This window comes from Dissoconium aciculare (assembly GCF_010015565.1).
Source record: "Dissoconium aciculare CBS 342.82 unplaced genomic scaffold K489scaffold_1, whole genome shotgun sequence".
Taxonomy (NCBI): Eukaryota; Fungi; Ascomycota; class Dothideomycetes; order Mycosphaerellales; family Dissoconiaceae; genus Dissoconium; species Dissoconium aciculare.
The window spans coordinates 1998571-2013884 of NW_022984951.1; the positions used below are offsets into that span (position 1 = coordinate 1998571).

The 15314-nt window shown below is 52.7% G+C and overlaps 5 protein-coding genes and 1 non-coding gene across 6 annotated transcripts; 3 read left to right on the plus strand and 3 right to left on the minus strand.

The window, feature by feature from the left end:
• The first annotated feature begins 196 nt into the window (after positions 1-196).
• On the plus strand, positions 197-2665 carry K489DRAFT_375726 (pyruvate kinase). The gene is made up of 3 exons (XM_033603749.1): positions 197-645; positions 710-1838; positions 1901-2665. Exons 1-3 carry the CDS (start codon positions 525-527, stop codon positions 2235-2237), a joined length of 1587 nt encoding a protein of 528 aa, XP_033464647.1. The 5' UTR covers positions 197-524; the 3' UTR covers positions 2238-2665.
• A 479-nt stretch (positions 2666-3144) lies between these two features.
• Positions 3145-4242, plus strand: K489DRAFT_366737 (uncharacterized protein; the record flags this gene model as incomplete). Its single annotated transcript, XM_033602804.1, has 1 exon — positions 3145-4242. The coding sequence occupies one exon, from the start codon at positions 3145-3147 to the stop codon at positions 4240-4242; it is 1098 nt and encodes a 365-aa protein (XP_033464648.1).
• A 343-nt stretch (positions 4243-4585) lies between these two features.
• K489DRAFT_310510 (uncharacterized protein) lies at positions 4586-6985 on the minus strand (the record flags this gene model as incomplete). The annotated part of the gene is made up of 3 exons (XM_033600712.1): positions 4586-5578; positions 5957-6225; positions 6268-6985. The coding sequence occupies 3 exons, from the start codon at positions 6983-6985 to the stop codon at positions 4586-4588; spliced, it is 1980 nt and encodes a 659-aa protein (XP_033464649.1).
• Positions 6986-7640: 655 nt separating this feature from the next.
• On the plus strand, positions 7641-9128 carry K489DRAFT_406287 (alpha/beta-hydrolase; the record flags this gene model as incomplete). The annotated part of the gene is made up of 4 exons (XM_033607234.1): positions 7641-7735; positions 7810-8093; positions 8159-8971; positions 9055-9128. 4 exons carry the CDS (start codon positions 7641-7643, stop codon positions 9126-9128), a joined length of 1266 nt encoding a protein of 421 aa, XP_033464650.1.
• K489DRAFT_330495 (uncharacterized protein) lies at positions 8852-12969 on the minus strand. The gene is made up of 6 exons (XM_033602123.1): positions 10625-12969; positions 10524-10559; positions 9885-10471; positions 9444-9815; positions 9055-9364; positions 8852-8971 (listed from the first exon to the last, which is right to left on the minus strand). The coding sequence occupies exons 1-5, from the start codon at positions 12632-12634 to the stop codon at positions 9241-9243; spliced, it is 3129 nt and encodes a 1042-aa protein (XP_033464651.1). The 5' UTR covers positions 12635-12969; the 3' UTR covers positions 8852-8971; positions 9055-9240.
• A 341-nt stretch (positions 12970-13310) lies between these two features.
• On the minus strand, positions 13311-13400 carry K489DRAFT_t3. Its single transcript has one exon. It is a non-coding gene; the product is annotated as a tRNA-Lys (tRNA).
• Between the last annotated feature and the right edge of the window lie 1914 nt (positions 13401-15314).

The window sequence follows — 15314 nt, forward strand, 5'->3', positions numbered from 1 at the left end:
CCCAAGCCCGAGATCAGCAGGCGGCGCAATCACGATAAAAAGAATGCACAAGGTACAGTAGTAGTATGATACAACAGTGATGGGTAGGAGTAGCACTGTATGATCGTGTTCCTTTGTTCTGTTCTATCTGTGTTTCCCGGAGATGGGCACCTACCTAGTATGTAGTCAGAGCAATAAGGTACAGTAGCTGCTCAATCAGACCGTCAGCCATCACGGGCTTGCCCAAACAATTTCTCAACGCAATCACCACCACCTCCACCACCACCTGCACCACCAACTCTCTACGGCTCTCTTGTGTATCTCTCTCCTTCCTGTTGCTCACTTCTCTTGTTCCTCCTTCTTCCTTCTCTTCGTCCTCTATCAACCATCCATCGCGTCCTTTACTGCTCGCGTTATCTATCTGTCTAATACAACACCTGGTCACTTCCTCCTTCGCATCCTCCTCCTCCAAGACCAGAGAGCTTGCTTTCGCTCGTCATATCACCAAATTCTTCAAAACTCACGTCAACGACCCAACCGCCACAATGGGTGACTCCTTGCTCCACCAGGAATACGGTCGTACTCGTATCCAATGGCTCGCCAGTCTCAACACCGAGTACTACCCTCCCACGCAGTTCCGCCGAACTAGTATCATTTGCACAATCGGTACGATAGCTCTGACGGGCCCAACCTTCACCACGAATGGTCAACTGACAAGCATGGATGCCAGGCCCGAAGACCAACTCCGCCGAGAAGATCAACATGCTCCGTACAGCAGGTCTGAACGTTGTCCGCATGAACTTCTCCCACGGAAGCTACGAGTACCACCAATCGGTCATTGACAATGCCCGCGAGGCCGAGAAGACCCAATCTGGTCGTCCAGTCGCCATTGCTCTGGACACCAAGGGTCCCGAGATCAGAACTGGAAACACCACTGGCGATGAGGACATCCCGATCGCGGCCGGCAGCGAGCTCAACATCACGACTGACGAGAAGTACGCCACAGCCAGTGACGACAAGAACATGTACGTCGACTACAAGAACATCACAAAGGTCATTGAGAAGGGTCGAACAATCTTCGTCGACGACGGTGTCCTCGCTTTCGAGGTGCTCGAGGTTGTCGATGAGAAGACTCTCCGTTGCAAGGCTATCAACAACGGTAAGATTAGCAGCAGGAAAGGTGTCAACCTTCCCAAGACCGATGTCGATCTTCCCGCGTTATCGGAGAAGGATCAGAACGATCTCAAGTTCGGTGTGAAGAACGGTGTCGACATGGTCTTTGCCAGTTTCATCCGTCGCGCTGATGACATCATTGCCATCCGCAAGGTCCTCGGCGAGGAGGGCAAGGACATTCAAATCATCGCGAAGATCGAGAATCAGCAAGGTGTGAACAACTTCGATGAGATCCTCAAGGTCACAGACGGTGTCATGGTTGCCCGAGGAGATCTCGGAATTGAGATTCCTCCAGCGCAGGTCTTCATCGCGCAGAAGATGATGATCACCAAGTGCAACCTCGCGGGCAAGCCCGTCATTTGCGCCACTCAAATGCTCGAGTCCATGACCTACAACCCACGTCCCACCCGTGCCGAAGTCAGCGATGTCGGAAACGCCGTCCTCGATGGTGCTGACTGTGTCATGCTTTCTGGTGAGACCGCCAAGGGCAACTACCCCAGGGAGGCCGTCACCATGATGCACGAGACTTGCTTGTTGGCTGAGGTTGCCATTCCATACCTCAACTCATACGATGAGCTCAAGCAGCTTGCGCCTCGCCCTGTGCCCACTACTGAGAACGTCTGCATGGCAGCCGTCGCTGCCTCGCTTGAGCAGAACGCTGGCGCCATTCTCGTCCTTACCACTTCGTAAGTGACGATCTCGTGTGCATTGGTGAAGAAAGACTTAGCTGACGCGCTTTCACTCACAGTGGTAACACCGCCCGACTCATCTCCAAATACCGCCCCGTATGCCCCATCATCATGGTCACCCGCAATGCGCGCGCCAGCCGCTACTCGCATTTGTACCGTGGCGTCTACCCCTTCCACTACGACCAGCAAAAGCCCGACTACAAGACCACTCCCTGGCAAGAAGACGTCGACTCACGTCTCAAGTGGGGCATCCAAAACGCCATCGACCTCAAGGTTCTCAAGCAGGGCGCCCCGGTCATCTGCGTGCAGGGCTGGCGCGGTGGACAGGGTTTCACCAACACCATCCGTGTTGTACCCGCCGAGCCCGAGCATCTGGGCTTGACCCAGGAGGCTTAGTATGCTCGTTTGAGGACGGCGTTTGGTGATCTCGCCTGCGATGGCACGCCCATGACCGTGAGGCAGAAGATGGTCGCGTGTGGACAGCAGTGATGAATATTAGAAAGGATCGATTCGTGCGGATGAAGTGTAATGCATATTTACGGCCGTCGTAGTGCTTTGCGAATGGAAAATAATTCCGATCGCACGTTGCCGTCTGTCGTCGATAACATAGCAATTTCCTGAAAGTGTCGATAATGTCGAAGCATGCTGTAACCCGCCGAGGAATTTGAGCACCCCATTTGCTCCGACCGTAACCTACCCTCCTTCTGTACTGTCAGTTTCCTTGAAGCATTCTGCGGCTGAAGTATTTCACATTCTTCATCCGAACGAGCTGTATAGGGAATTATCTCCCGGGTTTCTATGGACAAAAGGGCAGAAGTCGTCCGTCCAATTATAATGTTTTCTTGCGTGTCTCTCGGACTCCATCTCCGCCCGCGTGATAATAACCCAAACCCTAAGCACAATATCACGGGCGTCTCACCAGACACTTATGCTCATGAAGCATGAACTGTCAACTCTGCGTACTAGTCTTGGGACTATTGCTGCATTGATAGCAAATCAGACACGGATACAAAAAAAGCAAAGGCAACTCAATATCAACATCACGACCAGGATCAAGCAGAGCAAAGTTCACACTCAAGCGTAGAAGCAGATCATATAGCAAGGCAAACCACCTGGGTCTTGGATACCCGACAGGAAGAAAAGAACAAGATAGAGCCAACTCTTTCGCCTCTTGCAGGGAGAGCTGCTCCCAGATAGAATACTCCAGATCCTCACGCTTGTATCGCTCTCTCTCTTTTTGATCTGTGAGCAAGGGGGACCTCGTCTCGAGAACAACAAACTGCAAGGCAACATCCCTCCCCAAATGCCAAAGATGGAGGCTCCGAAACAGGCTGACACCTCCTCCCCATCTTCCTCCAAACGAGCAAACACCGGCAAGAGGACCATCAATCCCGCGGACTCGAGGCAAGATGGCGATGACCCCATTGATCCAACGCACTTGGACCCCGAAGAGAAGGCCTGGTCAACAACAAACTTCCTCAAGCAAACAAAGAAGGAAGAACCCACGAATCCTGCAGATCTCGACCCAGAAGAGAAAGCCTGGTCGACGACGAGATACGAGGGCCCGACAACCACAACAAGCTCCTCCACTGTGCCACGGATATCGAAAGCCACGGACGATCAAGACGAAGACGAGGACGACGAAGACGACGACGAAGATGATGAAGAAGAAGACGATGAAGATCCCGCATCCGCCCTCCCTCCCCCGCGTCCGGCATCCTTCGCCCCCTTCTACACCCTCATCGTCGACCCGCAGACCAAACTCCACGCCCACCCCACCGTGCACTACATTTTCGCCGACGACGACCCGGAGCTCCTCACGGACGCCCTCCTGCGCAGTGCGGATTCCACGGCCGCCGGGAACGCCACGGGGGGACCCCCAGAGAGGAAAGCCCCGACGGGAGGAGAAGGAGACTCCGTCGTCGACGAGAGGACGGTGATCATCGACCTCGCGGCCGACGGGCGGAGCGTCCTCTCCGCGACGTCGCTGGCGCCGGAGTGGCAGGGCGTCACGACGGGGATATCGGCCGCGCCGAGCTGGCAAGGCGGTCACAACAACAGCAACAACAACGACCACGGTGGCGGCGGCGGCGCTGGTGATGGTGGCGAAGGCGGGACGGGGAAGGATCTGATGTTGAGAATCAGTGGGGTGGAAAGTCGCGACAGGGGTGGACCGAAGAAGAATGAGTCGAGGGATTTGGAGGCTTTGATGAGGAATTTCGAGAGTCGGCTGGGGGAGTTGGATGGTGTTTTGGGTGGTGGTGGGGAGTTTCCCGAAGGAGAATTGGAGGGTGATGGTAATGACGGCGGTGGTGGTGCAGTCGAGACAAAGCATCAGCAGCAACAGCAGCAGCAGCAGGAGGAGGGAGAGGACGAGGAAGAGGACGAGAATGAAGATTGAAAAGTCTACGTTGATTGAAAAATCCGAGGATTCACAGCATCCCGAGAGATCCGCAATCTGTTTTCGAAGAAACGGAGCGTCCGTCCAAACCGGAAGCATTCCCATGGAACCCGAAGAAGTCGCAGAGACTTTATACACACGGAGAAATCCCAAACAAAACGGAGAAATCGACGCAAACAAACCACGGCAACGGGTGCGCAACAACGAAGCTCTACTCGGAAAACAAAAAACGCGGAAGACTTTTTGTCCCAATGGGGGAAAAGATTAAGTGGTAAATCGTGGTTATCATACAAAGAATTCGTGTCGCCTATTCTCTACCGTGAGCGCCGTTGTTACACGCAAGTCAAGATTTCGTCATCGTTACATCCTCTGGTTTCGGCGTCGGGTTCTCGACGGCGGCTGGCGCGACTTTCGCAGGTGCTGTGGTGCTGATCGGCTCCTGCATCGTCTCTGCGCTCTTTTCTGATGGCGGCGGCGGCGGTGCTGCTGTTTCCGATGCAGCGGCCGGAACGGTGGTAGGCGCAGCTGAAGCGGGAGTGGCAATCGTGGGGTTTGGGGCAGGGGTCTTATCATTTGGCGCGGCCTCGGCGACGACAGTAGCGGCTGGTTCAGCGGGGGCAACGGCGGCGGTGGTAGGAGTAGGCTTGACCTCAACGCCGTCGGTGGCAGATGTAGCTGTGGGTGTCGCCGATGCTCCAATAGCCGTAGCGCCAGCCGTTGCGGCAGCGGCGGCCGCCGGATCTTTCTTCTTCGCCGGCTTCGTAGAGACACGGCGTTCCTTCTTGACCTTCTCATCGGCGCGCGGGGCCGCATTCTTGATCGCCGCCGCATTCAAAGCGTCCTCCTCCTCGACCGACAGAGCGACCGGGTTGCTGCGGAAGGGCAATCGCAGGGCGAGGTGTTCCGTGGGAGCACGAGTACACCGCGCCATGGTGGCTTCCATGTGCTTGCAGACCTCCTCGACGGGTTTCACCCAGCGGCGGATGCAGTTGAGGATTTCCTCGCGGCCGTAGGCCACTTCGACCATGATTGTGAGGGGCTGCCAGTATTCGATCTCGGACGGAGACTCCTCGGACGTGCTATCGTCAGCAGAGTTGCTGAGTGGTCGGCTCTTCTTGGTCACGATGAAGCTTGCGAGCATGTGTTGGGGAGTCAGAGCTTCGAGGACGCTGTGTTGAGGAAAGAGGAATCGGTCTTCAGTGGCGCCGGTCGTGGTGAACGCGATTATGACAGGGAGAGAGGCAGGTGGCGGTGGGACCCAAGGCTTTTGGGGAGGTGGGCGTGGTTGTTGTGGAGTCTGATAGTTGTAAGGCGTTGCAGGCTGAGATTTGGGTTGCTGTTGTTGTAACCGTGCTGGGGTTGGGACGTGTTGGAGAGGTTGTTGCGGAAGTTGTGATGGAGGCTGTTGGTTAGCTGGTGTGCCTGATATTGATTGCACTCGTTGCTGTGGCAGTGGTGTAATCTGAGGTGTTGCTTGCGGTTGTAGTAGAGCTTGCCCGTGCGGTGCAGGCTGCGGTTGCGGCGCGACCTGTCCTGCGGCAATACTTCCCGGCTGTTGTCCTATAGTTGGCGCTACTGCCTGGGGCATCGGAGCCTGTGAGGGAGTCGGCGCTGATGATAGTGCCGCCGCTTGTTGCACAGGTGTTTGCTGCAGAGATTGGGGTCGTGAGACTGGTGTCTGTACCGGGCCTGGTGGAGGATTTCGAGGTCTTACGGGAGTTGCGGGCTTTGATTGAGGTCCTCCATTGGCGTGCGGTCGGTAGATCGCCTTCTGCCGAGCGTCCTCATCCCTCCTCTGCTTCTGAATGATGGCTGTCAACTCATCAATATGTCTTTGGAAAATCTTTAATTGTTCCGGTGTTGCGTTGCCCGTTGCGACCTCTTTCATCAAGCCTTTCAATTCCGCATCAGACGAAGCGCGCGCCGCGAGCATCGTGATCACTGGGTCCTGAGATGGTTTCATTTCCACTGGAGGAGCAGATGCTATCGGTGGTCGCTGATGCTGTAATGGGATGAGATTCTGACGTTGCTGACCCGGAGGGGTAGGTCTATTCGTGTGACTTGCACCAGGTGTACCCGCTCGACTCAACGGCGGCGTAGCATGCTGCATTTGACGCTGTGGAACATGTTGTTGATTCGACGGCTGCGTGCGATATGGCTGTCCATATGGACTTTGACTTGCAGCCGGAGTAGCATACTGCTTGGGCGGAGGTTGTGGTTTCACCTTCTCTTCGATGTATACGTCCACTTCAAAAACGTGTGGCTCGACTCTTATCCTACAAGGACCCTTTGATTTCATCCATTTGATCTCAGGATTGTTCGGTGGAGGTGGTTTGGCGTGCTTGCCGGTCTCCGGCTTCACCCAATATCGGTCGAGAATACCTTCGTTGATCCAGCGCAATTTTGAGCGATGCAATGCCTCCGACAGGACTGCACTGTCTTCAATGCTTTGGTAGTCCGATCCCAGCGATCGTGCGTCCTGGCGCTCGGCCTGCGTAGGAAGTTGCCGGTACTCGTGGATCTTGGTCGGTAATCGTGGCAGCTTCGAGGTAGGTGCTGGCGATGCTGCGGCGGGGGTCGAGGTTGCTGGGCTCGCCTCGGCAGGTGACTCGATTGTAACATTCGGCGCTGATTGTCTGGATCTCTTTGCCGCTGGCGTGCTTAAGCTGGCGCGTTTACCAGCAGATCGTTTGACGCCGATGGTCTGTTGTGGTTTCGGAGTGTCCTGCTGCGTCGCCGCCATTTCGAAGATGGACTTATGCTCGATCAAGCATGTTCGCTGTTCCGGATGGTTATCATTGAAAGTGTCGCGATCGGGATTTGATGAATGTCCTCGAGAGCTCTGTTGTGATTGTCGACAATGTGGGCGAGAATCAAAAGAGAAGCATGAAATGCACCAGCGTTGGATCGCGTCGTGGATCTTGAATGATGACTAATCCACATTTATGACGGAACGCCGCCGCGGAACGTGATGTCAATCTTCTTCCCGGCCATGAGTGAGCACGTGGGCAGAACAACCTCGGGCGCTTTCTTAATCCCATATCTGTGTTTTCACAACCTGCACAACCTGGACAATTTTTGGAAGATTCATAACGATCATGGAATCTCGAAGATATGCAATTGGTCGTGCGTGCAGAATGAATGGGAGCGTGAGAGAGATCAGACGATTCGAGAGAATGATATCCTCAGGTCGGTGCTGTAATTATTCCTGGATTTGTCGCGACTAGAGGAAGTATAAATGACCATCTGCATACGATAGTCAACAGGCAGCGCTCGTTCCGCTGCTCGTTGCTATTTCAGCTCGCATAAATACATAAATACATGGTGCAAATATACTCATTATCAACATACCCACGCATGCTTCAAGATCTCATCGTTTGATGCATTCAACCGCGGAGATGGTGCTCGGAAAAGTCGCTTGGGGTGTCGCCGGCGCGGCTGGTTTATATGCCGTGTTCTTGGGTATTCTCCTCCAGCCGCCAGTCCAGAGATTGTAAGTCGAGATCTTACTACCGTGAACATAGAAGAGTCCTCCCATGATGACAAGCTGCTAATCACGACACATAGCGCACTCTACGCCAACAAGGTCAACACACTATTTCTCAAGAATCTGAACGACACCGAGTCGTTCGGCTTCGCTCCGAACCAAGTTACTCCGTTCATCCTCAAGACACCGGATAATGAAAGCCTCTATGCCTGGCATGTCCTGCCCGCGGACGTCTACGCCGAGAATGAGAGAGAAATCCGAAGCGAGACACGTTCCTTTGCGCCCGTCGCAGACATTACCAGCACAGTTGGCTTCAGGCTGTTGACTTCAAAAGAAGGCCCGCCAGCTCGAGTAGTGATCTACTGTACGCAGGTTACTCCAGGACTCCCCTCTTCAATGATCACTCTGATGATACTGACCACTTCCCAGTCCACGGAAACGCAGGCCACGTTGGCGAAAACTGGCGCCCGGATACCTACCGCTACATGGCCGCACAGCCCAACACCCACGTCCTAACCATTGACTACCGCGGCTTCGGCTACTCCACCGGCTCCCCAACCGAAGCCGGCCTCATCATCGACGGCACAGCGCTCGTAAACTGGGTCCTACGCGTCGCCAAAATTCCAGCCGAACGCATCGTCATCGCAGGCCAAAGTCTAGGTACCGGCGTCTCCAGCGCCATAGCCCTGCACTTCGCCGATCCCAGCAACACGCTCATTCCCGCTGAAGTCCGGAGCATCCAGAATCAAGACAGCATCGCCACAGGCGCAGTGTTCGCGCCGACAACTTTCGCAGGCGTCGTCCTCGCTGCGCCCTTCTCCAGCATCCCCGCCTTGCTGCTGACCTACCGCGTCGGAGGACTTCTCCCTCTCCTGCTACCGCTGCGCCCCGTGCCAGCCCTCGCAGGCCGCCTCACAGCTTTGATGGAAGATAAATGGCTCAGCGCCGAGCGTCTGACGGCGTATTACGCCGCGCTGGCTGATCGCCCTGGCTTGCTGCATACGGGAACGCGAAGCTTGGCGTCGGTGCAGTTGGTACATGCGTTGAACGATCGCGACATCCCGTTTCATCAGACGGGGATGATTTGTCGGAGGATGTTTGGGAAGAGGGATTCTGGAAGTGAGGTGAGGAAGGAGGAGATTGAGGCGGAGGAGTGTATTGATGGCGGCAAAGGTGCAGGGGTCTTGGATGTGAATAGGCCAGGAAGACCGAGGGTGAGGTTCGAGATTGTAAGGTTCGGTGGTAAGTCTCTCATCTCCGGCATTGCCCAGTAGTATGTGCTTCGTGGTTTTGGTCAAGGCTAACTTGCTCTTTTTAATTGACAGGACACAATCGTATCATCACCTACAGCTCCGTCTCCATTGCCATTTCACGGGCATTTGGAGACCATTTCGAGTGAGAATCATAAAGTCACAAGAACAATCACAACTCTATCGCTACGGAAATATATCAAACACAATGCTTCTGATAAAGATTCGTTAGATGATTGAATGTCTCCAGTCCAATTAAAATCATTCACTATCCGACTGCCGTCCCGTCTTCTTCTCCGCCGTCGTCAACGTTTCTTCACTGCCCCTCTCGGAGCTCACAGCATGAAACGAAAAATCAATCTCGCCAACCAAGGTCGTGACATGCCTAAATGCGAATCAAAATGATCAGTGATACGTTCCATCGTCAGACAAAAAAGGAAGCACAAGGACAAAGAGCAACTTACTTCTGGATCTTCCTCATATCATCCTGCATGCAACGCGCGCAGATCTGCATCACCGCGAACGCGCTATACTCGGGCTCCGCAATATGCCGATTGCTTAGAATCTCGCGGTCGATGGCGTTGAGGCGTTGGAGGTACCGGCCTGTTGTCGGCGGAGTGAGGTATGGCGGCAGTGGACGGCCGTGGAGTAGTGCTGAGGATAATAAGCTGAGGAGCATGGTGAGTTCGTGAGAGGTAGGTTCGTTGGCGGAGATGAGTTGGCGGAAGTCGACGCCCCATTGGTCGGTGGGGGCACTGGTGTGGTGGGAGAAGGTCGCGGATGCATAGGAAAGGAGCGAGCAGTATCTGAGGAGATTTTGAATATTCTCGATGAGGCTGGTGTGAGGGAAGAAGTGTCAGTGGCTCATCTCGAATAAATGTTATGAGTGTAAAATTGATACACACCCTTCATATTCCTCGCGAGGGAATTTTCCACCAAGCGTAATTTGGAATTTTGAAAATGCTGAATTCATCTTCAGGGTCGTGGTCAGCAGCACCAACTTCGTAAAGACTTTCGTGCGAGCTTTTTCGAGATGATATGCTCGGGTGCCTTTGGTCTCAGGGTCGCCGGCATTCTGGTGTACTCGTGATTTGACCGTCTCGTGGAGAATCGAGTAAAAATTAGCCATAAGATACAAGGAGGCACCGATGTCCTTGCGCAATTCGGTGCTTTCCGAAATCGGATAGGGAAAGATGGTCCAGATGAATGCCAGGGCGAGACCTCCGGTGACGGTTGCCAGGCGATAAGGAGCAAGCAGATAGACGGGATATGCTGGCTGACCGTTGGACTCAATCTGGTCCCTGCCGAGAACTTCAACTTCGAGCTCATAGCCGATGATGAGAATCGCTGTGACAAGGCTGAGAATTCCGACGACGATCAATTTCGGCATCTTCAGAACGACGTAGAATGCTAGGAAAATCCATAGCCACAAGAAGACGATGACACCAGCGGTCTTTCCGTCAACGATATACCAAATGATGAAAGATCCGACCTAATGACATGTCAGGTACAGTGAAAAACAGCTAGAAAATGCTGGCACTCACCATTGCGATGACAGTACCGAGGATTCGTAGTAGAAACTGGTGAGAACAGGATCAGCAAACGTCTTCGTTCACGTCAGTCAGTGGACAGCTCGGATACTTACGTTGAATATACTTTGACCAGCCGTTCGAGACATGCTGATCGAAACCATGATCATTGCCCAGAGCAGTCTATTCTTTAGGAAGAAAGTTTGCGTGTCCTGCAGGAAACACACGATCGCAATGCTCATCGTCGCCGCTGCAACGCGCAGACCAAAGGCAGACGCATCACTTCGTAGACCACGGGGAATCTGACGAACGAGGTTTCCAAACTTCTCCCATGCGTTTCTCGGCGGAAGGTGCTCAGGATCTCTTCGTCGCGAAAACGATGCGCCAAGGTCGAGCGCTTCTGTTCTACCCGAGTCCAAGTCCGCAGTGTAATGGTCTTCCTCTGATGAGTCCTCGCGACCAAAAGCGGAGACAAGCCATTTTCGGAGGACTTTGACCGCCGGAAAGATCAGTCTTGCTTTTCTAAGTGTGCCATTCTGCTTTTTCTCTTCGGTCCACAGCATGAATTCTAATGTCGCCGAGCCTGCCCTCCATAACAAGTACTCCAGGTAGAGCATGAAGAACAACTCTTGTCGAAAATTCTCACCGGACACGGCCGGTACAGTCCCCGATGCCTCTGAGCTTGCAAAATCAGCCTCGAAAAAGTCTGCAGGTAGCTCGATTTGATGTTCGCTACACCAATCCAAAATGGTCCGCTTTCTCGATTCGTGAAAATTATCAAGTTTCTTCCTGTAGTGCTCGACAAATGCCGCACTTCCTGGCTTCGGTGCATCCCCCTGGCTCTCTTCGTCTTGTGTCTTTTTCTTCGGAGCCTTAATCAAATCCAATGTGAGCAAAATGTGCTGGAAAGCTGCGTTGATCAATTTCGTCATGCTTTCGAAAGGCTCGTGTAGAGCGGACATCAGACTATGGACGGTTTCAATATGACCAGATTGCGAGTCGACTTTCTCGCCAGCCACTTGTGTGTTTTTCGCATTTTGACGCCCACTAATTCTACGTAGGATGTCGATGATTGTCGTTAGACCAGCGATGGGAATCATTATAAGTTGAAGTTGCTTCCAGATTTGCTTGAGGTCTCCTGCACTGAGCTTGCCAAAAACGATTTCACGTTTGGCAAACTCAAGATCGCCGGGCAGTTTGGTGTGCAGCTCAAACGTTTTTTGCAGCATTTCCTGAACCTTCTGAGCCTGTGCCGTCAGGAATGGTGAATTCGTTGCATCTTCGGTCCTGCCACTCTTGGAATTCGAATTGGTACTCTCCGATTTCTTGGCCACATCTCTAGGATCGTACTTCTCCAAGCTTTGCATGTATGAAGTTTGTGCTTGAAGCAGCCCTCCCAGGCACATCATGTATCCTGTCATCTCCTTGAGGACAACCTGCCGAGAGCTCACCGGGATTATGAAAAGGCTTACACCAGTAGCGATTGCGAAGCCAGCAAGAAACGCCTCCAGCAGCATTTTCATGAAGCTGATGGAATAGGTCATGTTTGGGAATTGAGTTCCATACGTCATAGCAACACTGACAAAGATCGAGTACAGGATTGCCGGGAACTGGAATTGAGGTCGAGCAGCACGTAGGCAATTGATGAGATATGTTTGGAACAACAACCAGATGGCCAATACCGCACTCGCCGAAGAATTGTACGCAATCGGAGATGTCCCTGGCAGTGCTGTGTGCCTGCGAGCTTCGGTTGCGCAATACAACGCCAACAGGTTGACTGCCGCGGCCAGACAGATGGTTATAATGTTGAGGAACATGGTTTGCACGAACTTGCCTCGTGGCATGATACAAAAACCCAATATTGAAGTTATTGCCACGAGATACCCCAGTGTCCCGAAGTGAGCTGCAAACGCAGGCGCTTGATATGCGGCGATCGCGATGATGGGAGGCAGACTAGCTTTGAACATCAACAGGACTGTCATGAGGTCGAGGTCGAGTTTCGTCCATAGCTGCTTGAGCCTGGATGGCTTCTTTTCGCCGGACTGAACATCTCGGGACCGCTGCGCTGGCTGATCATCGTCGCCATTACCGTGTCGCTCAGGCTTGTCGTGGTCATGTTTGAACATGTTTGCGGTGCTCCCGGATTACTCTCGCAATTCTTTGCCGAACGAGAAGAATGGCGGATCGCAAGGCTAATATTCGCTGACGCGCGCGTCGCAGGCGATGAATTCAATATTTCGGCATTGGTTTAATATATCGAAGGGTAATATGTCTGTCCTTCGCTCGCACAATGTAGACAAGAAAGCTTTCAGCCGTTGCGCGTTCGGGATTGGGTTCAAGACAAAGCGCAATGGCGCCGAATCCTCTCGGGCGGATTGGACAGTTTCGGCGGTATTACTCCGCTGCTGATAGTTGTACTTCTTCAAGCCTGGTTACATAGAACGATTCTGCTCGATGGTGATATCTACAATAAGTACCCAAACTAATGATCGAGTGCAAGGCTGGCGAAACTCGTTCGTGTTTCATTGCAAATGTTGCAATCAACGGATGTCTCGGCTTTCCCAATAACGTCTGCCAACGAGCATGACGATGCGCTAAGACTAAAATGGCCCAATGCACTGGCTGTCCATCAGCTGAATAAAATAAATGAAGCACCACAAATTCAATACCAGCCACAGGTCTGTCAACTTCATGAGAGATACCGATCGAGTCCTCGTCATCGGTTTTACCGGTTGCGGTTCCCGTAAATGCCATCACAAAACAAACGGCACAAAACGACTACCAAAAATGCAAAAATCTTTTCTCCCGCGGGGAGGCTCGAACTCCCAACCTTGAGATCACAAGCCGAAGCTCTTAAAAGTCTCACGCGCTGACCAATTGTGCCACGCGGGACGGAGAAAGCGTTCGTAGTTGAGCCAACTTTGTCAATATATATATATTACTTATTGCTGTGGATCATCGAAACCGGTCTATCCGTTACCTGCACGCCATTCCGGCTCGAATATTCGATACTTAGAGTCCTGACCATCGAGAAGCTGCGGTGGGAGCAAGTAACATGACCAGCTATACGAGAGAGCAGAGGCACAGAGAATGGTAGCTTTGGAACTCCTCTCAAGCGGCAAATCTCGCATTTGTTTCGCAATGAAGCACGCATTGATGTGTCGGTCTTGCGAGTCAAGGACAACATCGAAGTAGGGGTATTCCACCCTGGAATGATTGGACGAGGCAGAATTCGTATAATGGCAGATTGATCCTTCCTGGTTTTTCTAACCTCTGGTAGAGGATTCAGGGTCGAAAGGGGTATGTCGGGATTTCCTCGACGTCAGCGGCGGTTCGCCTTGTGTTCGAGATTCATTTGACGGAGGAGGGGATGATCGTATCTTTGCTTATCATGCAGCAGTAGGAGGAGGGAATGAGGGCTGCGGGGCGATGATTGTGCTGTGGACCGTCAGAGATGGATCAAAGAGCTGCATCCGTGATATCGAAGCACACAGGCGGTCGGGCGGCTGTCCAGCTATTGCACCACCTACGAGAAAGGCCCAAACACGCTCCTACACGCTCTTCTCATCCCTGATCTCTGTAATTTCTTCTGATGGATGCTCCATGAGCGGGAGGGTCGGATCCGCAGAGCAGGCACTACACAGACCTATCAGAACACCTTGGCCATTGCCCGACAATGGGAGACAAAGCAATTCGAGATCGCGCCGCAAGTGCAAATCGAGATGTGCGGATTTTAACCTTCTTTATAGGCTCGCTCGGGGCAATATGTCTAGATTAACGATACCGTAGGCGCGACAGCAGCCGATTATGCCAGTAGAAGACGAACCCGAATTGCTTAAGACACTTCTGCATATGAAACGTATTGTGAAGCGCACCAGGCGTTCCTGCGGACGAAGAAAGAGACGCGCAGAACAATACTGAAGGAGGTGAAGGCTCAATATCGCGCAGAGCAGCCTGTGTCAGATATCTTGCAACAGCTACGCAAACGAAAGTCGACAGAGGCGACTGGAGGAGCGGGAAAGTGGCAACAACACAAGAGCTAAGCTCCCAACGCAAGCGCGTGTTGGCAACAGTGCTCACCTTCATCTCGCCCGGCACTATCGACACTGTCAGCCGGTGGTGCGAAGATCCATTGTCGCAGAGAGATAGACGAGACATCTAGACCACCTAGTCTTTGTCCAAGTATAGTCGCACGCGAAGACAAGAGAGGCGAGCACGATCTATTCCCGGTATAGTGTGCTCCCGCACAATGCATCTTCTGCATGGGTGTCAAAAAGCTACCTTTTATACAGCGAACCAAGGAATTCCGTTACAGAGACGGCTTAAAACGGCACTTCATTCGCAAGCACCTTCAGCACTATGCAACAGGACGGCGCATTCAGCGCCCGCATCTGAAGTGTGACAATATATGGCTTGAGAGTGGAGGTCTTCAACAACTTGCAGCATCTAATGCAATACGCTACGAAAGATCACAATCTGGATTTGCAAAGTGAACAACACTGCGTAGTCGTTTGTTTGTTCGAATGTGTTCATAACTTCAATGGCCACTTGACCCATTTCTCGTATTGTTCGAAACGATCCGCACGTTCAATGAAACCGGAAGAAGGCGATATTATTCAGCGTGATTTGGCGGCATTAGCACGCTGAGCGCCGACGACACTTGCAGGAAGGTGTATCACTCTTCGTGCCTAAAATCACCCAGCACGAATTCTCATGTTATCATGCGAACAAATTTGTAACACCAGCGCAAAACTATGAACCAAGCCTGAGACATCCACGCATGTTGAATGCAAACATGGGAAAATA

Coding starts and splice junctions, on each gene's coding strand:
- K489DRAFT_375726 (XM_033603749.1), top strand. CDS start 525: ATGGGTGACTCCTTGCTCCACCAGGAATACGGTCGTACTCGTATCCAA. Junction 646..709: donor TAGTATCATTTGCACAATCG/GTACGATAGCTC, acceptor CATGGATGCCAG/GCCCGAAGACCAACTCCGCC. Junction 1,839..1,900: donor ATTCTCGTCCTTACCACTTC/GTAAGTGACGAT, acceptor TTTCACTCACAG/TGGTAACACCGCCCGACTCA.
- K489DRAFT_330495 (XM_033602123.1), bottom strand. CDS start 12,634: ATGTTCAAACATGACCACGACAAGCCTGAGCGACACGGTAATGGCGAC. Junction 10,560..10,624: donor CTGGTCAAAGTATATTCAAC/GTAAGTATCCGA, acceptor TGTTCTCACCAG/TTTCTACTACGAATCCTCGG. Junction 9,365..9,443: donor GATATGAGGAAGATCCAGAA/GTAAGTTGCTCT, acceptor ATTCGCATTTAG/GCATGTCACGACCTTGGTTG.